Source organism: Crotalus tigris, unplaced genomic scaffold, assembly GCF_016545835.1.
Source record: "Crotalus tigris isolate CLP2741 ecotype Arizona unplaced genomic scaffold, ASM1654583v1 scf7180000018301.7375997, whole genome shotgun sequence".
Lineage (NCBI taxonomy): Eukaryota > Metazoa > Chordata > Lepidosauria > Squamata > Viperidae > Crotalus > Crotalus tigris.
This window is the reverse complement of record NW_024096931.1, coordinates 1157509-1183010: the sequence shown is the minus strand read 5'-3', so window position 1 is coordinate 1183010 and position 25502 is coordinate 1157509. Positions and strand designations below refer to the sequence as shown.

The window sequence follows — 25502 nt, the reverse complement described above, 5'->3', positions numbered from 1 at the left end:
AACTAATCTCTCTCAAAGCAGCAGCTGAAAAATAAGGCCTGATGCTTTCCCCGGGGGCCAGCCTCCTTTTTTGCCTGGGAGGGGTGTGTGTCTCCCCAGGTCTGGGGGTGGCAGAGACATGCAATATCTGGTATCAAGAAGGTATGTTATAGGAAGGATCCTGATCATCGGAGATCACCTGCTGCAGTTGTAGCCAGGGCTGCCATGAGCAAGGAGGTGATGTGGCATCACCAGGTTTTCTGGAGTGTGTGTGGGGTATACTCAAGTTCACACTGCATGATTTCGGTGCGTACGCAAATATAGCATTATGTAAGTGTGTGTCATATCTTCCTCAAGCCCAAAATAAAGGCAGCAGTGCGACAGGAAAGGGAGGGTGTCCACAGCCTGCTCCCCCCCCCCGTGCCTGCTTCTGTTGCTTTCCATTCAGCCTTGGCATTTGCCAGAAGTGTGGAAAGCCATTACTGAAAATCCAGCAGATGTTTTAATCAGTCTTATCTCTTGCCAATTTGCAGGGAAAGGAAATAAAACCGATAGGAAGTTCATCATGGTTATCTCTAAATCACTCGCCCAGGAGAGCCAGGAATGGTTTCAGCCACAGCCTGGCAGAGAGGCTGGCCCTGCCTTGATTCCCCCCTCCCAGGACCCGCTGACCCCAGGGTCTGTGTGGGCCCTGCTGGTGCCAGAGGAAGAGGCGGCCTCCAAGTAGAAGGAGGGCCTGAGAGGAGGGGGGTGTTTTCTCCCTTTTGGAAACCCAGCTCCTTCGGTCTGAGGGATGCACCCTGAGCAGCAAGTGCTGGGGGGGGGGGAGGCTGGAGAACAGCAGTTGCTCCCCTCCACTCTGCCTTGGCCAGGTTCCAAGGCAGAGTCTGAAAACCCCAGAGCCAACTAGGGTGGTTTCAGAAGAGGGCTGGGTGAGATAATTAAAGGATGTGGAGACCTACAGCCTGCCCCACAGAGAGAAAATGGGGAAGACAGAATGCCCATCTTCTGAGGTCTAAAGCAGTGGTCTCCAACTTTTCCAGCTTGGCGGACCGGGGGGGGGGGGAAGAGGACGGTGTTGTGTGAGTGGCAGGTACACACGAGTGTGCACAGCTCCATTGGCATAAGTGGTGGGTGTGCATGCCCCCTGCTTGCACAAATGAAGCTTCACGCACAAGCGCACTTGCCCTTTTCAAGTGCAAGTGGAGCTGTGCGTGTGCGCTCATCCACCACTTCTGCAGCCTGGTTCCGAATGGGCCACGACCCGATAGTGGGCCACAGCTCCGGGGGTTGAGGACCCCCGGTCTAAAGGGTTGTTCCATGGAAGAGGGCAGGACCAGAGTCAGTGGAACTAGATACCAATTAGCCATTAGGAGGGACTCTTAGGAGAAGAGCAAGGCTCATCAAGCGGCGGGCCAGATGGCCTCATTTGGTGCTATGAATCCCCTTGCCAGAAGTCTTCAAACAGAGCCAGATCGCCTTCTGTCTGAAATACTTTGGCAGATTCTTCCCTGAGAAAGGGGTTGGACTAGATGACCTCTGAGATCTCTTTCTATTGTAGGCTTCCATGGCTCCTGAAGGTAGCTTTGGCCTGAATATTTGCTTCCCACCATGAAAAACAAAACACACATCTTCAACTATCAATAAATTGCTGCCAGTTCTGCCCAGTCTGGGATCGTCCCCCAGGATGTGAGGTGATTTGGCAACAAAATTCCCACGGGAAACCTCGAGGCACAGAATTCAAAGAAAGCCCATCCAGGCTTCTGCCGGACGGTGAACTGGGCAGGGCTCTCTCCCAAGGTCCGGGAAAGAGGAGGACAGCTGCAGGGCAGAACGCTCTGCAGGCTTTGTCTGAGCAGAGCAGGATCCAAGGCCCAGCCAAGGCCATCCTCAAGGCCCCGCTGCACGGAGCCCCAGTCGCTGCAGCCAGGCGGGCCCAGGGAGGGGCAGGCTCTGCGTGGTAAATGGGTTTCCCCAGGGCCGAGGCGGGAATACTGAGGAGTGGTGGGAGTGAGGAAGAGGGCCATTTGGAGCAAGAGCCAACCACGTTGGGTTTCCCTGGGTTAGAGTAATTGGATTGAGATAGAATGGATGGATGGATGGATGGATGGATGGATGGATGGATGAATGATGGAAAAAGCAATGACTAGCACTAGCACTGATGACGTTATCTAGTTTGGGTAAGGCAGTGTTTCCCAAACTTGACAATTTTAAGGCATGTGGACTTCAACTCCCAGAATTCCACAGCCAGCGTTGCTGGCTGTGGAATTCTGGGAGTTGAAGTCCTCATGCCTTAAAATTGTCAAGTTTGGGAAACACTGGGGTAAGGAAACCTCTGCAAGAAAGCAACCCAGCTCAGAGAGCACCAAGGACCCCTCATTTCAACCCTGAGCTACACAAATCTCCTCCTGATTTGAATGCAGCTGAGAGGCAGGAAAAGGCGGCCCAAGAATGCCACTTTCTGGGAAGATCAAGTGCCCAACAGCCCACAAGGGGCCTCACAGCCCTCCCCAAATCCAGTCCCCTTGGAACAGCTCACCACACCAACCAGCCCAGATGCCGTGGCACTTCCAAAGGGCCACAAGTGACCCCTGCCTTTTCTGAAAACCTCAGCAAGGCTCAGGGGCTTCGCACCGCTCAAGGGACCACATTTGTTTTTCAAATGCCCCCTCCCCAAAGTTTCTGGGGCTGCACAGATTGACCTGTGGGGATTGGGGGGGGGAACGCTGGGAGGGATGCCTAATGGTGAGGAAGCTGGATTGTAGGACTTCCTCTGATCTTCCAGCAAGAGAAAGTCGCCTGTGCCTGTGAAGGGCGGAAGGGAGAAGCATGGCTGGATTTCAAAGAAAACCCAAGTCAGTCACAGTGTGTTGGACTTCAATTACTGAGATTCTTTCAGGATTCCTTAGCTTTGACATTGTCAATTACTCAACGGGTGGAAGGACTTTGAAGCTGCAAACCTAGCGAGACCCCTCACTACTTTTGTGACAAGAGAGAAAATAAATTTGGCCTCAGCTTCAGCTGTTCCCTTCCCGCCTCCATCCTGCCGGTCTCCTTATCATTCTGGTCACCACTAGTGAGACATTTTCTGGAAAATCCTAACTGATCTTCCCTTTCCCATCCAAAGGGAGGAGAGGAACGTGTTTCCTTCAGCACTGAGATTTCCACTGGAAGAGCCTTGAGCTGTTTTCTGCACTGCTCAGGCTCAACCAAGGAAATGCCACGGAGCTCCTATCCCACCATACATTTAACTGGAGCTTCATAAAGTACTTCAGAGCCCCATCAGCTCTGACATGTGACGGTTTCGTTTGCAACAGGATGCAGAAGAAGAGGAGAGATAATCGGCAGGCCCAGTGTCCGAACGCTTGGCCTACGAAATGTGCTCCCTTCCCTCCCCCAGGGGAGCTGAAGGCGTCACTCACCCCCTTGCAGATGGCCACCGCTTCTTTGCTCATGGATTTGGGGTAGGCCACATTGTGCTCCATGATTGACTGGAAGAGCTCATCTTCATCTTCTCCTTCAAAAGGTGCCTGCGAGCAGAAGAGGAAGGGGCTTCAGAGGCACCCACTCTTTTCTCTAGGGAAATCTGGGGATGCCCCACCCCAAAGGCACCCCACCCCACAGCACAAGGCTGGATTACCTGCCCCGCCAACATCTCATAGAGCAAGACGCCGAAGGCCCACCAGTCCACTGATTTCCCATAGGGTTGATAAGCAATTATCTGAAAGACAACAGAAACCATATCACCATTATAGCAGTAATGGTCCACGGCCCGTTGGGAACAGGGCCACGCAAGTGGCGGGCAAGCACCCGAGTTTTCATTTGCGCATGCACGGGATTAAGTCGAGAGTGCGAACCTGTCCCTTCCCCCCACCATGCGTCACTGCATGCCGCAGCCGGTCCACGTAGCCAAAAAAGGTTGGGGACTACTGCATTACAGGACTAAGTCCAAAGCACTCTTGGTCCCACAACCATGTGGTAACAGTGTTTTGATGGGAAATGTGGTAGGAAGGGAACCGTGTCCGCCTATGGTGGAACCTGGCAGCACTTTTTCTAACACATTTGAGCTGCAGTTCCCAGTCACAAGAAAGGCAAAGGAAGGTTGGTTGCTTAGGAGTCTTACGCCATGGGAACCGATCCTCCACAAAGAAGGAAAAGCAGGTTTCTGAAATGGCAAATTGTCTTTCCACTGAGCGTGACCCACCAGCACCTGCTCCCTTATCTCACTGTTTGCAGTCCTTATGCTACATATTTGTAGAATATTTATTATCTGACTTTCACAGCAAATACCCACAGAAGGGAGTTTCCATGGAAATAGAATGACACATCCACAAATAAAAGAATTCCACAAGAACAACAGGAGATAACTATATAAATTTAACCAAATCTATAACTAACTTCCTTAGAGCAGTATTTCTCAACCGTGGGCACTTTAAGATGTGTGGACTTCAATTCCCAGAATTCCCCAGCCAGCATCCTTACAGCACCATATCATTTAAAAGGATGAAAACAGCATTAGGCCACCCTCCACTGTCCACATAAGAGGAGGCCAAGTGTTCCCACCCAGGAGGAAAAGGGTCCTTGAAAAAGGACAGGCTACAATGGAGAAGACACTCCATCCTACAACTCTACAAGGCTTTACTGAAACTTAACTGGGCCAAAACAGAGCATCCACAAGTACAAATCGTAGGAGCTGCTGGTTTCTCTCTGTGGTGCATGAAGACTTTTCTTGAATGTTTGAATTTCACACCCCTATACGCTGATTTAAGTGTGAGGTTAAATGTGCCTGTAACGTTCCAATATACCAATACAGGTGGTCCTCGACTCACAAAGGTTCATTTAGTGACTGTTTGAAATTAGAAGGGCACTGAAAAAAGTGACTTACAGAAGATGAAGCTGGTAAGAAATAAATTAGTACTTAAATTAGTAAGAAATAAATTAATACCAGTAAATTAGTATTAGCGCCTCTTTATAAAACCTTAGTAAGACCACACCTGGAATACTGCATCCACTTTGGGTCACCACATTATAAAAAAGGTGTTGAGACTTTGGAAAAAGTGCAAAGAAGAGAAACTAAGACGATTAAGGGCCTGGAGACTAAAACATATGAAGAACAGTTGCAGAATTTGAGTATGGCCAGTCTAGAGAAAAGAAGGACTGGGGGGGGGGACATGATAGGCATATTCTAGTATTTGAGGGGCTGCCACAAAGAAGAAAATGGGGTCAGTTTATTTTCCAAAGCACCACAAGGTAAGACAAGAAACAACTGATGGAAACTAATCAAGGAGAGAAGCAACCTGGAATTAAGGAGAAACTTCCTAACAGTGAGGACAATTAACCAGTGGAACAGCTTGCCTCCAGATGTTGTGGGTGCTTCATCACTGGGGGGTTTTAAGAAGAGACTGGACAGCCACTTGTCTGAAATGTTATAGGGCTCCTATTTGAGCAGTGGGTTGGACTAGAAGATCTCCAAGGTTCCTTCCAGCTCTATTCGGATTCTGAAATGTTCCTGGCTGAAGGTCACTTGGTCGTCCAATGACTTTGGGACCACCACCAATCTAATCTCTATTCTTTCTAGGGAAGTACAGTCCACTGAGTATAGGCAAACTTCCTAATTTCTGTACCCAGGAACCTCCCAGCCATCTTGTCATGATCAAGTTTCGGTTTTCTTATCCTGATACTAGTTCAGAACATGCCCCAATAGCTTCTCTTGGTTCAGATAATATAGAGGAGTACAACTGTCATCTTTTCAGCCTATGATAGTCACAAAAGCTCTCTCGGCGGACGTTAAACAACACTGCAGGCTGAAGAGCATTCTGTGGCATTCACAGCATTACTACCCCCAATCCAAAATTCTTAAAGGTTATCCAGCATGACACCATGGCTGTGGGGGTTAAAAGCCATCAAAAAAATCAAGCAGAATTAATAGAGAAACATTCCATCGCTCTTCTGCAGAAGCTCATCTATCAGGGCAACTATGGCAGATTTTGTCCCCAAACCCTGCCTGAATCCAGAGTCAAAATAACTGATGTCTCCCCAAAGTGTCTACAGCTGCAAGGATACTCTATTCTCAACCATCTTGCCCCCTCCCCAAAGTAATTGTGACTGGGTAGTAATTGGCAAAATTCACTGGATCTAGGGAGGGCTTCTACAGGAACAAAATTATTATTGTTCCTCCTTAGGGCTAGTAGATTTTGGAATGCATACCTGGCCTTGAGGAGAGTAGAAAAGATTATTCAGTTCTGAGAAACTGGAATTCTCTTCTCCAATATCAACATGTTAAAAGCATCAACACCCTTTCTGTCTTGCTTCAAAGCCCAACTTTATATTTCATAGTGACAGAAATCTATTGTCTGAACAATTCTGTTCTTTAGAGATACAGAACATCATCACTTCTGAATATAACAGAATAACAGGTCTTGTAGCCCAGCCCCCTACTCAAGCAGGAGACCCTGTGCCATTCCAGACAAGTTCCTGTCCAGTCTCTCCTTGAAAGCCTTCAATGATGGAGCACCCACAACTTTTGAATACAAGCCATTCCATTAATGGTTCTCAATGACAGGAAATTTCTCCTTATATGTAGGTTGCTTCTCTCCTTGATAAGTTTCCATTTGTTATTTCCTGTCTTGCTCTCAGGTGCTTTGGAGAATAGGTTGACCCCCTCTTCCCTGTGACAGTTGCTCAAATATTGGAAGACTGCTATCATGTCACCCTTAGTCCTTCTCTTCATTACACTAGACCAGTGTTTCTCAACCTTGACAATTTTAAGGCATGTGGACTTCAACTCCCAGAATTCCACACCCAGCATTGCTGGCTGTGGAATTCTGGGAGTTGAAGTCCACATGCCTTAAAATTGTCAAGGTTGAGAAACACTGCACTAGACATACCCAGTTTCTGCAACCATTCATCTTATGCTTAGCTTCCAGGCTTCTAATCACTGTTGCTCTTCTCTGCACTCTTTCTAAAGTCTCAACATCTTTTTTGTATCTTGGTGACCATAACGGGAGGCAGTATTCCAAGTGTGGTCCTTCAAAAAGAAAAAAGAAAAAGAAAGAAAGAAATGGAACTTTTTTTTCATATATATAAACTGCAGCAAACTATTTATATTCTAAAAGTGGAAAAGTTTGAAACTACCAACAGTGGAGGAATAGTTATTGAAGATAATAAAAGGGCTGAGATGGCTAAATTCACTTCTTTGATGAGAAAAAAGTCTATGTTTATTGTTGACTGAAATTCCTTATGGGCTTTTTGCATGAAAAAGGAAGAAAGGACTTTATGATTGTGGTAATTTTAAAAAGGATAATAGAAAAGATCTTAGAAAGAGTGCAGAGAAGAGCAACAAAGATGATCAGGGGTCTGGGGGCTAAACCATAGGATGAATGGTTGAGGGAACTAGGTATGTCTAGCGGCCCATCGGAGAGAAGAATTAGGGTGGCGTGACAACACCTTCCAGTACTTGAGGGGCTGTCACAGAGACGAGGGGGCCAATTTGTTCTCCAAAGCACTTGAAGGCAGGACAAGAAGCAGTGGGTGGAAGCTCATCAGAGAGTGATTCAACCTCAAAATAAGGAAGAATTTCCTGACAGCAAGAGTGATTAATCAATGGAACAGTTTGTTGAGTTATGGGTGCTCCATTGCTGGAAGTTTTTAAGAAAAGGCTGTGCAACCATTTGTCTGGGATGGTTTAATGCCGTGACCCCCAACCGGTCGTAAGTCGAAGACTACTCAACCGGTCGTAAGTCGAGGACTACTCAACTGGTGCAGCACCATTTGCAGAAGGGGACTTTTGGCGGGCTCAGCAGGGCAGAGACAGCCTGGACAATTCCTATTGGCTTTTGAAAGCCAATAGAATTAGACTCTATTCAAGAGAGTCTATTCTATTGGCTTTCAAAAGCCAATAGAATAAAAGGGAGTAGCACAGCCAAGGAAAAGGGGGAAAAAATGGCGGACTGCGTTGTTTGGCGACCCCCGTGAAATGGTCGTTCGACCCCAAATGGGGTCCCGACCCACAGGCTGAGAACCACTGGACTAAGGGCTCTTGCCTTGGACAGGGGTTGGATTAGAAGACCTCCAAGATCCCTTCCAGCCCTCGGATTCTATGTCTAGGAGTGAGCTTTCTTTTGTAAACATAGAGCAAGAAGTTAATTTTGTAATTGTACTTATATTTGCTACAAGGGAAATTGGAAGCTTTTTGTTTGTATTTCTTCTTATTTAAGAAGAAATTGGGCAACCATTGAAGAAAGGTTGTAGGAATTGTGTCATGGTTCTGACTAATGAAACACTTCAAAGAGCTTCCAGGCATGTTTATCCTAAAGCCTTTATTACCAGTGTTACAAATTGATGGCACATCATGGAGGTTTTTTTGCCAGAATCTGAATTCCTCTTGCTGGCATCTAACTTTTCTTGCTAAACCCCTCCGTTATTTTGCAGTCACAAGTCACATCTTCCAATTAGCACAGAGGGCAGAGATTCACTTCCGTTCCTTTTCCCTGGCTTTTGTTATTTCCTCTCCCTTTTCTCTATCATCTGAATTAACTCTAAAAATACCAGACAGTTCTGCATATTTTGTCAAAGCAAGAATACTCAATATTAGCAGCGTTGACAAATTGGCTATGTCTAGTCTAGTGACAAGAAGGACTAAGGGCAACATGATAGCAGTATTCCACTATTTGAGGGGCTGCCACAAAGAAGAGGGGGGCCAACCTATTTTTCCAAAGCATCAGAAGGCAAGACAAGAAACAATGGATGGAAACTAATCCAGGAGAGACGCAACCTAGAACTAAGCAACTGGACCTCCCGAAGGCTTTAATCTGGCCACATCATAACCACCACCGCTGGTGCTACAAAAGATCCTCAGCTCTTCCTCAGTGGCATATTGACTGTCATTTAACACGAGGAGCCCACTGGCGTCAATCGTTTTATGAAGCCAGATCTCATGGCTTGGGGGGGGGGGTTGCAGCCTGCTACTTAACTCAAACCATTACATAGTTTATTCGTCTTAATTACAGATTTCTATTCTGAAAAAGATTCATGTATTCAAACATGAATGCAAATCACATGGTAATTGAAGTGAAATATACACAGACTCGATCATGTTTATTGCCAGGAGAGTTGCTTCAGAAGTTTTTCTAACATCTCCGGTGATTCACAGGCAGCCTGAAGCAAGCTGGTCCTTGCTTGGCGATGCTTGGGTCTTTGAGGGGAAGGCCAAGGCAAGTCACCAACTCTGGGCCACTACTTTAAGCCTTCCTCGTAGCCCTTCTTATCTGCTTTGCAGTTTTTCTAAACCATTTTGCATTAATTGTCTTATAAAACACGCTAAAGAGCAGAATTATGTCAAGAAGGCAGTCAAATGATGTATGCAAAGCAGCTAAATCCAGGCAAGTATTTTAAAATAAAGGATGCCACCTAAGTCCATCAGCCCTCTTTCCCCTGCTCCTTTTACCTTTTCCCAGTCAAAATCCAACTTTTGACCCCGGGGTGCTTTTCTCCAGAAAGAGGAGGCACTGGAGGCAGATCAGAAGAAGATAAGTGTACAAAAGCGGGGGAGCTTTCTCTGATTCGCCCTCAGGCCTCACCCAACGCTCTGAACCAGCTGAGCTGGCTGCATTCATGCAACATGCTATCGCTGCTCTGCTTTCATTGGGAGAGTTTTCTGCAGCTTTTTGACTAATCCAGCTGGCTTCTCTTTGGGGCTCCCTCTGACACATGTGAATGTCCAGCCAGGAAGAAGAGTGGGGAGGCCAAGGATGTAGCTTGGTCAGAGCTCCCTGGTCTTGTGGTCCAGTTGAGGCAAGAGCACTGCACTTGCCCAGCAGAAAGGTGCATGCAAAGGCCACCTGGCCTTGGGGATGTGGAAGGAATGAATAAGCCATGAAGATGCAAATTCCTCAGTCTCAAGAAACTGGAAAGCTTGAGGAAGAAACTCAAAATCACCCCTCTGGATTTTGTTTGGTCTTTGATGGGCCGATGGGCTTTCAGGATTTTGTTACAATAGCCCAGTGTTTCCCAAACTTGACAATTTTAAGGCATGAGGACTTCAACTCCCAGAATTCCACAGCCAGCGTTGCTGGCTGTGGAATTCTGAGAGTTGAAGTCCTCATGCCTTAAAATTGTCAAGTTTGGGAAACACTGCAATAGCCTAATACTAAAATGGCATTCCTTTGATCCCAGCACTGCTGGTTGACTGGCCTACCTGGCAGGGCTGACTGTGCCTTAAAAGCCCCACACGTGCACAGAAGCCCATGTAAGAAACCGGGTGAAAAACAGCCTGGATCAGAAGCTTTGAGACCGGCTTTCCAGCCCTCATTTTGGCTCTCTGGAGAAAAGCCACCCTTTTTTATTTTTTAGTATTCAAAAGTTTTATTAGTTTATAATATACGATACAATGGAAATACAAAGGTAAACAGCGGAAAAGATAGGGAAGGGGAAAGGGAGTAGAGAAGTGAGGTAAGGGAGGAAAAAAGAAGGCATTTTTTCTCCCCCCCCCCTTACCTCACTACTCCCTTTTCCCTTCCCCAGCTTTTCCGCTATTTACTTTTGTATTTCCATTGTATCATATATTGTAAACTAATAAAACTGTTGAACACTGAGAAATGCTACCCTAAAGGCAGCACCTCAAATGCAGGAGAGCTTCTGCCTGAGAAATTCAAGCAAATCCTTTCATCTCCAAGGCCGTTCTTCACCAGGCGTGCTCATCTTTCATCTTTATTTCCCAATACAGTGATAGGAAAGTGTGTGCCTGAAAAAAAAAAAATCATCTTTTGGAGAAAATAGAAAAGTTTCTCTCTCCCATGAAACCCCAGGCATTCCCCAACTGCCAGCATTATTTGCACGAGGAAGAACAAAAGGATTGCACACCACTCCCAATTCTGGGAGTTTTTAAGTGCCTGTCTGCACTGGTGTGATTGGCAGTATTGTGTTGCAGCATCTGGCCCAACCTGGGTGCCATTTAGGTGGGATTGTAATCCTGATGCAGCCGGAGGCTTGAAGTGGGGGAAGGCTCCCTGGCCACTTCATTAAACCTGAGATTTGCCAGAAAAGAACTTGGAAATTAGACAACCACACAGGTGTCTCTGCCTGCTGTTGCACCTGAAACAAGGTGGAATTTATTTATTGCCTTCTCTGTCTTCTCCAAGTGATATATCCATGTCCTACCTTTATTTTGCTAAAATTGTGGTGTGCAGGTCTTCAGGTCTTCCACTTTCGTACATTTTAAAGAAAACAATTAATTAAAAGCAAAATGTAAGAAAATGAGCATTTTGGAGATGTAGCCGTGTTGCCCAGCAAAGCACACGGCTGGTTGTTCTATTCCAAAAGAGCATTAATCACCCTGGCAGGGCTCCCGTATTAATCTTGGCAGAACAAGGGAAAATAATACACATTAGGGATAGTAATTAAATATCTCCCTGGGAAGGAAGGACAGGCAAAATGGCTTAGCATCACTCAGAGAAGGAGCAGAGCTATTTTCCTTGACTCAGATGTTCATACAGCTTTCATAAAGATCATCAAACTATTTTTTTTTATAATCCATTTCTCTTCCTTGGAGGACAAGCACCAGCGACAATGGATTTTTAATTAAGGTCCCAACCAATATTTACTCACTTAAGCATCTTCACCCTGGCTAAAAAATTAATCCCAATTAATCATGGCATGGACCATGCATGCAGTCTGGGTGGGGTGGGGGTGGGGGTGTCCATGCATGCAGCAAGTAGAGCGGCTGAAAGGCCAAGGATTTAGGGATTGCATATCCACATCCACTGTTGCAGAGTAAATAAGTAGCAACAACATCTCAGTCTGGGGCACATCCACGCCACACCACGGAAACTCCCCTGGCATCCTATTGGCTTCCCCAATAAGCTCTTCAAAGGCCTGAACTGACTGTTATGGTTCCGGCTAATGAAACATTTCAAAGAACTTCCAGGCATTATTTTCCTAAAAGTCTTTTATTGTTACAAAATGTCAGCACAGGCACAACGGAGGGATGCTACGATCTAAGTTCTCTTCCTCCGAGCAGTTAAATTATCAGCATGTTCCCTCCCTAAATTAGCCTTCATATCTCACATTATCCAATTAGTGTGAAGGTCAAATGTTTTCTTCCTCTTTCTTTCCCGGTTTTACCCCCCAACTCCCCTTCTGCTCTGTATTAACCCCATAATTACCAGACAATTCTGCATATTGTCAAAAGCAAAAATATACAATATTTGCAGCGTTGACATTGACTTCTCATCGGCTCTGCCCAGCAATTGGTTGGCAAAACTGTTTGCTCTCTTCCCTCACCCACTTCCTTGCCTCTCGCTCACCCACACCTCTGACACAGACATTTAAGCCGTTCTTACTCCGTGGGCAGAGTCCTAGAGTTTTGGTTGCAAGTGTGAAATCCTGAACCTTTTACCAAAACTAACCTCCATTTAACACAGATTTGGGACTTGGGATGATCTCTCATAAGTTGGAGCCTCTGCTGAGAAGTAGAAACACAAGTTCAAGACAGAGACAGGATGCCTTTGGCTCACCTCAGGAGCAATGTAGTCGGGCGTTCCACAGAAAGTCTTGGTGGTAATTCCATCCCAGATATTCTCTTTACACATGCCAAAGTCAGCAATTTTGATGTGGCCCTCGGAGTCCAGCATCACATTGTCAAGTTTTAGGTCTCTGTAGCGAGAGAAAGAGAAAAAGAAAGAGAAAGAGAGAGAGAGAGAGAGAGAGAGAAGGAAAGAAAGAAAGAAAGAAAGAAAGAAAGAAAGGGAAAGAGAGAGGGAGAGGGAGGGAGAGAGAGGGAGAGAGAGAGAGAGAGAGAGACTGCAGTTAGCAAGGGAGGAGAGAGGCATCCCTGAGATCAGATCTTGGAGCTGAAATAGGAAGCTCCAGCTCTATTCAGAAATGTGTTCCATTGAGTGATATTTTGTTGGAAACCAGTAGTCCTTGACTTATCATCGCAATTGGGATCAGAATTTCCATGGTTAAGCAAGGCAATTGTTAAGTGATTGTGGCCAATTTTTACAGCCTTTCTTGCCAGAGTTGTTAAGTGAATCAAGCAGCCTCATGGTCACATGAACAAAACGCAGGCGCTTGGCACCCAGCATGACCTACGTCAGTCCCAGCCTCCTGCAGCCAGGAGGTCAAGATCTGCAAGCTTCCCAGCTGGCTTCTGGCAAGCAAAGCCGACGATGGGAGCCACATTTGCTTAATGACCACCTGGTTCACTTAAGAGCTGCAGCGGTTCGCTTAACAACGGTGGCAAAAAAGTTGGTAAAATTAGGCCTGACTCACTCGTCGTGTTTAGCAGTGGAAGTTCTGGTCCCAACTTTGGTGGTAAGTGAAGGACCACCTGTATGCCTCAGCCATCCAGAGTCTGGTGATGTGAGTAGCAGGCAAATAGTGGAAACAGGTGAATAAACAGGGGATGGTCATAATACAGAGACACATTTCTGTAATTTTTTTTGTCTTCTCCTGAAGTACGGAAGTGTCCAAGCCCCAACCACCTTCTTTTGGACCAGAAGGCAGCAGAGCCTTCCCTGCCCTGGATGCAGGCCTCCTCTGGCGAGCCTTGGAAGCCTCTTTGGGCAGGTCCCGTCAAGGTTTAGGGAAGGACTGGAAAATGGAAATAAAGTCATGTCGCCGAGTTCTCCATCCCAGAAGGATCAGCAGCAAGCTTGTCTCTGCAGAGGGCCTTGTACGTGCTTCAAGGGGATCTGCGAGACAGGCTTTGCCGTGTGCAAGAGAGGGTCGGTGGCACTTCATCAAGGCCTGCACAATCGGCCCTTGTTCAAAGCCACCTTGCGGCACACAGCTGCCGTCTCTCGCCCTACAGCTGCTGCCGCGTCATTCCCAAACTGCTATCCGAAGAGCCGGTAAGAACGTACTTGGGGAGAAGGCCGGCAGCAGAGGAGGCGATGCAGCATGCAGAATGAGCGGGGGAGGGGAGGAGCAGGGAATAAAGGCTTTTCGCCTGGAAGTTGAAATGGTTGCTTCTCCAGAAGACACGGGGAGGCCACTCCTCTGCTGTCCCCCCCTCTAGGGCCTTAGGGCTCTTGCTGGGATCTGAAGCTCCTACTCTGCATTTCTGCTGCTGCTGCTGCTGCTCCAGAAGTCCCACTGGGGGACCTCCGGATGCTTCCCAGATGCCAGGCTACAGGGAGCAGAGCAGATGAGCCCCGAGAGGAAGTCTACGTCCCAGGCCTGCCAATTCCCCCTCTGTGACTTATCAATCTGCTTGTGTCTCATCAAGCCTACAGAAGTATGAGAAGCCAAGGAAAGGCTGCCTCAAAGCCCTGCCTCTTCTGATCAAGACAATCCCAGTGGGGCTGCTGAGGCGAGGAAGGCTTTGACTGGCAGTGGACGTGGGGCACAGCAGAGCCTGGGAACTACCAGGGCAGAGGTTGGGAAGCCGTAGAGAGGAAAAGAGCCCACCTACCGGTAAATGATTCCTTTGCAGTGCAGGAAGAAAAGGCCCACGGCGATCTCGGCTGCATAGAACCTGCCATTCAAGAAGGGAGAGCAACGGAGAGGCCAGGAGTTGCCACCTGGGCCCTCGGCATCGATCCTCAGAGGGAGAGGGAGAAATCCTCACTTCCCCCCATCCACCCAGGCACAGCCCTGGACCGGCCACTTACACAGCGTGGGGCTCCTTGAATCGCCCAACCTGTTGGATCTGATACATGAGGTCACCACCGTTGACGTACTCCATCACAAAATACAAGCGGTCCTGAGAGAAAGGGGGAGAAAAATGGTGGAAGATGCTGAACCAAAGTCAGAAGAAGCAATGGAGCACCATGCTGGGCCTCTTGGGTGCCTTGCAAGCAACTCTCAGTTGGGGAGGCCCTGCCAAGGGGCATCTGTGGGACCTGGACTGCAAAGTCAAGGCGGTGGCCGCAGCTGTGCAACTGAAGCATGTGCCATGCATGCCAAAAGCAAGCACCGCTTTGATAGTACCACTGGGGTCATCGCCTTGCCTTTGGTGACCTTCTCCTGCAGCCTGTTTCCTGACTTTGTAGCCAGCCGGAAGAAGCTCCTGTGTCCTGCGGGATGCCATTCCGTGAAGCTGAGCTGAAAAAAATGGGGAGGAGCAAGTCCTCACCAGGACACTGCTACTCTGTTGAAGCCACTGCAATAGGCAATTTAAATCCTGATGAAAGAAAAGATTTGGTTGCCTTTTTGGTATTAAAAAGAAAAAAAAATCTCTTTGACTTCCTTGTGTGGGATTAGACATATTGAAGGAAAGCACAGCTGGTGGGAGAGGAGCGGGGAAGGGGTGGGGAGGAGGAAGATGAGGACTTAAAGAAGACATTTCTAGATTAGGGGAGAGACAAGGCAAGTGGGAGGAGTGGATTTGGGGTTTGAATGGTCTTTTAATTGGCTATACTGAGCCCCTAGTTCAGGACCCCCATGGAGGGGATCAGGCCAAGGTTGTTTCCTGTAGGAACTTCCTTTGCGCCTGGTTGTGGGCAGCAGGTTGAGGCAGGGGCATCTACCTCTGGGGGTGGAGTGGGGACAGAAAAGTCCAGATGGCAGTCACAACCGCACACCTGACACCCTGCCCTGACTGCTATTAGCCAGTGGAAGGGCTTGCCTTCAGCAGTTGCATCACTGGAGGTTTTCAAGAAAAGATTGGACAGCCATTTGACTGGAATAGTATAGAATAAGGGTGTCCAACCTTGGGAACTTTTAAGACTTGTGGACTTCAATTCCCAGAATTCCCCAGCCAGCCATGCTGCTCCACAAGTCTTAAAGTTGAATACCCCTGATCCAGGGTCTCCTGCTAGAGCAGGGGCTTGGACTCCAAGGTCCCTTCCAACTCTGTCATTTTGCTACTCTGCCCCCCTTTTTACACCAATTGTGCATCACATACAGTATACGTACAAACGGAGCGGGTGCCAATCGTGTGGCTGCAGGTACCACCTTGACTTTTTTACATACACCCAGATGCCTTCAGCTTAGGAAGGCTAATCCTAGTGGGCGCAGCTCTCACGCACCTGGCATCTGGGGATCATCTGGGAGCCCCTCAGGCTCCTGAAATATTGAGCAATTGGTTAAGCCCCCCCCCCTCCGTCACCTCCCACATACCCTGCTGAGATGGAGAGAGATGATTCCCATGCTTGGGCCACAACTGCTCCTTCATCTCTGCCTCTGACATCTAATGCCTTCTGCTACAAGCTGTGAATGTGTCCCCGGTCTGATTAGTGCTAAGCCCCAGGCAGCTTTGCACCCTCTAATCCTCTGCCAACACACTTCAGATGTCAGGAAAAGGCCAGACGACGTGGATCTCAGCACGCCGGCCTTTCATCACAAAAAGAGGCTCGGGGAGTTCTGGCGGCTGCCAGCGGGCTTTGCCAACTCCAATTGCTGGGCTGGCATCTCAGGGTAATCCTCTAAGCCTCCATTGTTACCGTCCAAGAGCTGCCGCCGCCGAGGAAGTGCTGCTCTCAGCGCGGCTCCTCGGCTCTTATCAGCCGCCAGCTGGAAGCAGCTGGAGAGAAAGCGCTTTGCGGGAGCTGCTCCTGGCGTCCTTTGCTGCACGGCTCTCTGTGCTGAGCCAGAGCTGGGAAAGCCCCTCTTTCGTGCCCTTTGCAGCCCCCCTCCTAATTCCTGCCTCCAACATCCAGAGTGTTAAGTCACTGCATTGCAGTAGAAGAGTTGGCCGCTTTGGGGGCAAAAGGATCCCCTCAAACACAGGCATTCAGCGCTCTTCGTTCTTAACCGCTCCTCCCATTCAAATTGGAAAGGTTGCCCCCCCAAACACACAGTATGCAGCCTCTCTGCCTCTCCCAAGGTCACTGCGTCTCTGCCCCTTCCTCTGGATGCCAATCGTTTTACAAAAACATGGCCCACCTGCTGCAGGGAAGGAAGGTTTCTTGATTTCTGTTGCTCCACTTTATCTTTGAAAAAGGGTGTGTGTGAGGCAGGTTGGCAGACGAGTCACTTCCTTGCATTCCCGTTGGGCATAGAGAGAGCAGCCTTTCTCAGTCTCAGCAACTGTAAGAGGTGTGCGCTCCAATTCCCAGAATTCCCCAGTGATCCATTGAAGTCCATACGTCCTACAGTTGCCGAGCTTGAGAAGCACCGATACGGAGAATTAGAAAGAAAACTGAAAGTAACTGATGCTAATTGAGATGCAGAATAGAATTCCTATCTGCAGGTCACTTCAGGATGCAACAGGTTCCTGCCCCCACTCTTGAACAGCGAGGATGCGATCTGGAATTGGGTAATATCACAATCTGATGTGGTCATATCATTCCATTAACTCTAGAGCAGTGGCCCCCAACCTTTTGGGCATCCAGGGACTGGAGGTTGGGGACCCCTGCCCTAGATTTTGAAAAGAGCTTAGGGCTATCTCTGGAACTCTGATATACAGTTCACCTGAGATCCTTCTCCCCGCAGGAGGGAATGCCCCAGCTTTGGATTAAGTTGTACCTGCGTGTTTCTCTTTCTTTGCAGATCTAGTTGGATTCCCTGGAGAAGGTTGAAGAAAGGATGGTTGGCTTACAGCTACAGGGGATGTTGGATGAAATGGGTTGTCTGGACCTCTCTCCAGACCACTGAGACAGCATCCCTCACTCTTTCAGATGACCTCTGCTGAGACTGGGGTGGAGGTAGTAAATCCATCTTAGCCTTTCTTTATCTCTCAGTGCTTTCAATACCATTGAAGATGGCATCTTCCTGGACCACCTTTGAGGTTTAGGGGGGGAGTTTTACTTTATATTATTTCTCCATCTTTCTCCATGGCCTAGAACTTCTCTCTCTGGGCTCTGATTTAACACCTACATAAAGGCACTGAGCAGCAGCATCGGCTGGCATAGATCAGATAACTCCATGCCAATAACACCCACTTATGCATCTTTAGCCTAGGCTGAATAAGTGAGGCCATCAAGATTCTCTCCGTGTCTGATTTTGACGTTGCAGTGAAGCAGACACAGAAAGATGGGGCTGCATCGTTTGCGTTTGATTTCGTCCTGCTGGGGGACCCTGGAAAGGGTCAAAAGTCGCCCCATAGAGGTGGCAAGCAAGGAGGGATTCTTGTTGATTGTGGGGGGGGGGTGGCAGCCCTCCCATTTGATCCGAGGAAGCTCTCCAAACTGGTGGGGGAAAGACTGGCTGCATTCACGTAGCCAGACAGAAGCTGCTGCCAATCGAAGACAACCAACACTATCAAGCAATCTTACAGCAACGTGGATAAAACTGGGTGAGACCTAAGCCTCTCTTTATGACTTTAAGATCTCTTCCTGAAAATCTGCCCAAAGCACTCCCTTCGAGGAGAGAAAGAGAATTTTCACCCCGTTCCCTCAGGAAAGCAGTGAATTAATTACTTGTTGGAAAAAGGAGAAACCTACAAAACTAAATTTGGAATTAATATATACATATGACTTGGAAATTTGGGGACTAAAAGTGTTGTTAAGACCTTTTTTTTTTTTAAAAAAAGGAAGACTTGAAAAGTTTACAATATAAGTTTTGGATTTAAAAACTGAAAAACGGCATTGATGACTTCTAGTGGTGAATTGCAGCACTACAAATTATTTATGCCTAAAAGAAACCTGGCTAGAAGCCCAGAGCTACATAAGACTTTGGCTGGCCTTGGAAGCTTTTACTTTTGAGAATTGCAGCTGAGAAAAAGGAACAGACTTGGGGGCTGCTTATCTGTGTGGCAGAGAAGATGGTATTACTCTAAAATTGGCATGTATGAACTATGAACACAAATACTGACTTTCAGAACTGCATTGTGGAACTATTTTCCTGTACAAGAAACATACACTATTGCCTGATATGATGGAACACTTTGGATTATAAATCTTGATTGTTAAATAACCTTTAGTGGTTCTTTTTTCTCCCTGGACAGAAAGGATATATTTCTCATTGGACAGAAAAAATGAATTTTACTTATATCTGCTTAGAGGAGGTTTAAGAACAGCTAGTTGGTTGGATAAATTTATAAAGGCTACCTACAAAAAATAAAAATGAATGTTTCATACTTAGCTCTAAATCAGCGGTTCTCAACCTATGGGTCGCGACCCCATTTGGGGTCGATCGACCATATTTCGGGGGTCGCCAATGAAGGCGATCCGCCATTTTCTCCCCTCAGGGGGCGGCCCCGCGCATGCGCCCTGTGCAAGGGGGTGGCCCTGCGCACGCGCGCTGCGCATGGGGGTGCCGCCGCACATGCACACCGCGGCATGGGGCACCGCCGCGCATGGGGCGCCACCGCGCATGGGGGCACCACTGCGCATGGGGGCGCGCATGGGGGCGCCACCGCGCATGCGTGCCACGCATGCGCAGAACGTTTGTGTGACGGGGGTCGCCATCATGCAAACGTTGAGAACCACTGCTCTAAATAGTAAAAAACCATCCTTAACATATGTCTCCAGAAGCCTCAGTTTGCCACATCACCAAGAAAATACTGATGAACCACAGAAAGAAATTCTCTCCAAGCAACTGTCTGTTCCTGAATCTCCCCTAAGCAGATATAAGTAAAATTCAATTTTTTCTGTCCAGTAAGAAATATATCCTTTCTGTCCAGGGAGAAAAAAGAACCATTGAAGGTTGTTTAACAATCAAGATTTATGATCCAAAGTGTTCATATGTTTCTTCTACAAGAAAATAAATCCACAATACAGTTCTGAAAGTCAGTATTTATGTTCAAAATTCAGACAGGCCAAATTTAGAATGTTTGTCATCTCTGCCACACAGATAAGCAGCCCCCAAGCCTGTTCCTTTTTTCTCAGCTGCAATTCTCAATAGTAAAAGCTTCCAAGGCCAGCCGAAGTCTTAACTAGTTCTGGGCTTCAAGCCAGGGCTTCAGTTTAGTGTGAAGAAGCTTACATATACCACGGAATCATTAATGGACTCAGTCATCATGTTGTCTATTAGGCACTTGATTGTAAAAATAGAAAATTAATAAAATATTTATTTAAAAAAAGATTCTCTTTGTATCTGAAAATTCTGGATGGGAAAAAGAAACCTTCAGCTCAACCTCACAAGACAGAGTTGCTGTGGGCTTTAGGGTCCTCTGTGGGTGCACTCCACCTTTGGTCTACACAACTGGTGGGTAACTGGGGCCTTCTTACACTTTACACAAATCCATCCTGTGCACAGCTTGTTCTGTTTTCCAGATTGGGAGGCCCTACACATCTGAGACTGGGCTACTATGGTGAATCAAGGATATGTCTGCTGATTTGGCCTTCCTGCCTGCTGTTATTTCAAGCTGTCCACCATGTCCAGTTATGCAGAGCTAATCCTCTTCCTTCTGGCCAGGAAACATGTGCTTTTTTCTGCCAGGGGTTTCTCTGTTCTCCAGGATCTCCTACTCTGACTTTTACTACTCTCTCTTTCCTATCAGTTGTCCCGCTGTCCTTGCCTTAAGTTTGATTCTTCTTCTGTGCCCATCCTTGACTTCCTGCTGCTGAACAACCTTAGCTGTCCAATCTCCAGAGGTCATACCATTTCCCGCTCATGAGACTCTCTTTTCTGCCAATGCCTTCTTTGGTCTTTATGCCTTACACAAGGCAATTTTGTGCATCCAGGTTAAATTTCTAGCGCAGTGGTGATGAACCTATGGCACGGGTGCCAGAGGCGGCACTCAGAGCCCTCTCTGTGGGCACGCGCGTCATCGCCCCAGTTCTAGGCCTTCAGCTGGGTTTTATAAAACCTTTTCGCTTTAGGCCTCCACCGCCGCGTGCAAAAAAAAAAAAGTTCAATCAGTTAATTTCAACTTCTCACAGGAAAAAAAGATCTTGCAAAGTTGGAATTGATTGATTGAATTTTTTAGTCTCACCTAGTCTGCTGTTACCACCACAGCCATGCCCACCCAATTGGCCATGCCCACCCAATGGGCCACACCCAGCCAATGGGCCACACCCACCCGGCACTCGACAATGCATAAGTGGGTTTTGGGTTGCAGTTTGGGCACTCAGTCTCTAAAAGGTTCGCCATCACTGATCTAGCGCAAGGAATGCACTCAAGGGACAAGATTCTCAACTCAATTGAGGAACCGTTGCAGGATTCAGGATGGAGGGTTGTGGGGGAGCTTACCATGGTTTGGAAGCAAGAATGAAGCTGTGTGAGGAAGGGGGGCTTTCCAGCCAGGGCCAGCACTCGCTTCTCCACCATGGTGCACTCCACATCGTCATCTTGGATGACCACGTCCTTCTTCAGAATCTTTATGGCATAAAGTTCATCCGTTCCTTTCCTTTCCGAAAGCATCACCTGGAGCAAGGCAAAACAGATGTATGTGAGGATTCTGCCTGTTCATACCCATAAGCTCCAAGCCTCCCCTCTTTAGCCATTCCCCAAGGAGGAAGCTGAGCAGGTTTGACAGCAGTCATAATCTGAATGTACGTTACTCATGAACAAGCAAGAACAAGTGCAAGGAGATATGGGTTACCTCTTGGAGAATAAGCCATCCCTTCCCCAGGCCCCATACCTCTGGTTTCAACCACTTGACCTGTGACCTACCCAAGAGCATCTCTGACCTGACCTGACACTGAGCAGAGTCCACAAATGGAATGCAGGTTTTCCCATTTGACCTTTTTTACACAGTGGCACAACCTGTGAAAATGGATCTAATAGAAGAAGACAACCTGAATCCTGCCTAATGACATCCAAGCAGGAGGCTCAGGTGATCTCTCTCCAACCGGTCTGTCCTCTGTGGTGGACATGTGCTGAGATCCAAGATTGTAATGAAGATGATGATGATTTATTAAATTTATTACAGTTGCCCATTCTGAAAGATTGGAGATCTTTTTTCAAAGAAGTAAAGAGCAATTAATGTAGCACGATGGTGTATTGATTTTTTTTGACATTTTGTATGAGCGTAGCCTTCTCTTGTGTGTGTGTGTGTGTGTGTGTGTGTTCCCCTTTTCTTCAGTATTCTATAATTTGAGTAATAGCTTGGAATACTACAACCCCTCCCAAATGATCAATTAAATTATATGACACCCTCTCCCCACAAATAAAACAAATGATTTAGTTGGTGTCAGGGTTGCGTAATAAATAACCATTGTACTTACTCTTAATAACTGAATATTTATTTCACAAGGATAGCTTGTGACCTGATCCACAGCTCAAAAACCCCTGATCTAGAGAACTGGAACTACTGCATTAGTTTAACAAACCTTATTTCTCATTAAGTCTTCATTGCCGACATTGCTAACCAACTAGTTGCTGAGATTTATCAAGTTCTATGCTTCTGGGCTTCCTCCCTATTTCCCTGGTGCTGGGCCAGAGGCAGAGAGTTAAGGACTGCCTACCTGGTCAGAATGTGGGAGAGGTTCAGCTTAATTATCCTTCACTGGGCAAATTGGGAAGGAGGAATCTGCCGTGGCTGTCCCCTCACTCATCCTGGCAGCAGAATCAGTGCCAAGTCTGCCATCTTTAGCTACTTCGCTTCATTGGCATCCTGCCTTAAACCGAAAGTGGGGAGGGAAGGAAATTAGGGAAGATTGGGCTGGAGAGAAGAAGAGGAAGAAAGGGGGGAGGGGACAAGTTGACAGGAACCAGAGGTGTCAAACTGGAATAAACCAGTCACCAAGGACACCTGGCCTGGGAACGGAATGCAGAGAAGCACCCAGCTTCAAAGCAGTTCCCAAAACATCAAACACAAATGCTATTGCACACTGTTGAACTGGTTAAGGGAGGAATGCCAGGGAGTGGGGGAAATTGTAACCTTTTGCACAGGAACACACAGATCCAGCCTTACTTTTGCTGCAACCATTTGTCTTTAGTAAAAGAACCAAAACAAATCACTTCAACCAAATGGAGTCATGGGTCTTTCTTTCCTAAGGATCCAAGTTGGAGCAGGTCTGACAATCAGGTGTTGCAGCAACAACCTTTCTCCTTTGCTTGGAGGCCGTGGCTGTCCCCTCACTCATCCTGGCAGCAGAATCCGTGCCCTGGTTTCTAGGCATGCAGTCCACGTAGGCACAGGCTTTCTGAGACATATGAATGGGGCCTTGCTTTGCTGCCCTGATCTTGTTCCCCTTGGCTTGGGGGAGAGCCCTTCCCCACATGGTCAAGCCCATGGATCTGATGTGAATCATGGATGGCAGTGCTGGGGCATACAGGTCGTAATCTGTGTGGTCTTCAAGCCCCTTGGAATTTATCTGAAGCTCTGTTTATCTGCTGCTCTTCAGAGACCTTTGCCTCACAACCACAACAAGGCATGAGAATGCCTTCCCAAAAGGGAGGCTACGCTGAGATCTCCCAAGGAGGCCCCTGATTGATGAAGGCCAGGGATTAGATCCCTTACCTATCAAGAATCAATAAGTTCTCCCAAATCAACTATGAGCAACCATAGCTCAGGTGAGGCCCCCATTTACCTCTGAAATACCCCTGAAATTAGATGACAAAATGGCCTATTTTGGCAGGACAGTTTTCACTTGCTTTGTAGAGATTGAGCAAAGGATGGGAAAGCAAACTTAAGACCACCATGAGCAAAACGTCTTCATTTTGACTCTTAATTTCTCCCAAATAAGTGAAAAAAGGAGGAAATGTTTCAGCCCTTCCAGCGCTCTTCCCATTGGGAGGGCTGGTTGGCAGTCAGTCAGGAGGATGACCTGGGCCCCATAACCATGGCACAGTTCAGCCTCCCGACCAGTTGCCTGTCTCTCCTGCAGTATATCTACCTGCAGTCAGTCTCTGCTCTTTGCTGCTGCAGTTAACTGAAGCACATGCAAGAAATGCCCATCATTCTACAGTGTGTGGGGGGGTGGGGTGGGGTGGGGAGAGCCCCTGAGGAGCAAATGTCTAAATCTCATTGGAAATCCCAACCTAGGTTTCTTCTTGAAGGTGCAGCCTCATAAGAAGGTGTTTTGGGGCACTGAGGCTGCATGAAGATCAATATCCACGCTTCATAAATTATTTAGGAGGCCTCTAAGACTCCGGCGAGGGCAAACACGGCATCTTTGTCTTATACATGAAAGTAGCCGTGCCTTTTAGAGCTTTTGTTGCAAAAGCACGTGGCTACTTTAACTATCTCTGCCTGTCCCACAAGATCCAGCAGGGTAAGAAGATAGAATAACAGAATTGGAAGGGAGGTCTTTTAGTCCAACCCCCTGCTCAAGCAGGAGATCCTGTATCAGGGGTTCCCAACCAGGGGTGTTTGCACCCCCTTGGGGGGGTGCAAGATGATATTCCAGGGGGTGCGAAAACTTGGGTTTTAAAAATTGCAATGTATATGCATAATTTGTTGCCATTATTTCGAACTTTTGTAAGGGGTGCGAGAATGTATCAGAAGCGTTCTAGGGGTGCAGAAGGTTGGGAACCCCTGCCCTATATCATTTCAGACAAGTGGCTGTCCAGTCTCTTCTTAAAAACATCCAGTGATGGAGCACCCCCAACTTCTGAAGGCGAGCCGTACTATTAATTAATTATTCTGTCAGGAAATTTCTCCTTAGTTCTACGTTGCTTTTCTCCTTGATTAGTTTCCATCCATTGTTCCTTGTCTTGCCTTCTTCATCCTTTGGAAAATAGGTTCATCTTTGTGGTAGCCCCTCAAATATTGGAAGGCTGCTATCATGCCTCCCCTAGTCTTTCTTTTTGCTAGACTGGCCATACCCAGTTCCTGCAACCGTTCTTCATACATTTTAGTCTCCAGACCTTTAATCATCTTAGTTGCTCTTCTCCGCACTTTTTCCCAAAGTCTCAACATCTTTTTTATATTGAGGTGACCAAAACTGGATGCAGCATTTCAGCTCCGGTCTAACTACTAAGGCATTGTAAAGCGGTACTAATATTTCATGTGATCTTGATTCTATCTGTTTATGCATTGGCTCTTTGGGCTGCTGGCGCACACTATTAGCTCATATTTAAGTGATTGCCCACTAGGATTCCAAGATCCCTCTCACAGTTACTGCTATTGAACCAGGTTTCATCCATTCTGTACCTGTACAAAGGGGTTTTTCCCCCCTAAGTGTAAAACCTTACTTTTCTCTACACTGAATTTCATTTTTTTAGGTAGGTAGGCCCCAGTGTTCCCATCTGTTGAGATCCATCTGGATCCTGAGCTGGTCTTCTGGGGTGTTGGCTCTTCCTACCAGCGTAGTGTGATCTGCAAATTTGATGAGTTCTGGGTCCCATCAACTAAATACAGTCACCCTGTGGAGTCCAGAAGGCACAACTTCTCTGACATAGTGCCTGCCTATGGAAAAGCCTCCTCTCAAGATCCAGTGGGCCCTGTTGGGTTCAAGGAGGCTGTTGGGTTCAAGAGTTGATTCTTCCCCCAGGATGACAGATACATCTACCGTAAACAGATGGTGTTTTGTTCCTGACATGCTGTGTGTTTTATCCTTTTATTGTTGCTTTTATGCAGTGACATTTCTAACCCTGTTAGATGCTCAGAGTCACTCATGAGTGGGCAGTTATATAAATTGAGTAAGTAAATAATGAACAGCAGAGAGCTTCTGTGCTGCAAAACTACTGTTGACATGTGTGTAGCCTTGTAGATTAATGTTTTGTTTTTCCCTTTGCCCTAATTTCTTAACGTCAATCCTCCCTGCCTAGCTTCAGATGTAGAAAGAGAGAGGGTTATTATGCCTACC

General features: G+C 47.2%; 1 protein-coding gene across 2 annotated transcripts in view; it reads right to left on the bottom strand.

Moving 5' to 3' along the window:
• The window catches only part of PRKCB (protein kinase C beta), a 206926-nt gene that overhangs the window by 23024 nt on the left and 158400 nt on the right, over positions 1–25502 (bottom strand). For both annotated transcript variants that reach the window (XM_039349688.1, XM_039349687.1), the window contains exons 10-15: positions 20998–21171; positions 14592–14683; positions 14393–14455; positions 12492–12630; positions 3620–3700; positions 3402–3509 (exon numbers count right to left, since the gene is read on the bottom strand). In XM_039349688.1, the coding sequence (XP_039205622.1) occupies positions 3402–3509; positions 3620–3700; positions 12492–12630; positions 14393–14455; positions 14592–14683; positions 20998–21171 (657 nt within the window). The remainder of the gene's footprint in view (positions 1–3401; positions 3510–3619; positions 3701–12491; positions 12631–14392; positions 14456–14591; positions 14684–20997; positions 21172–25502) is intronic.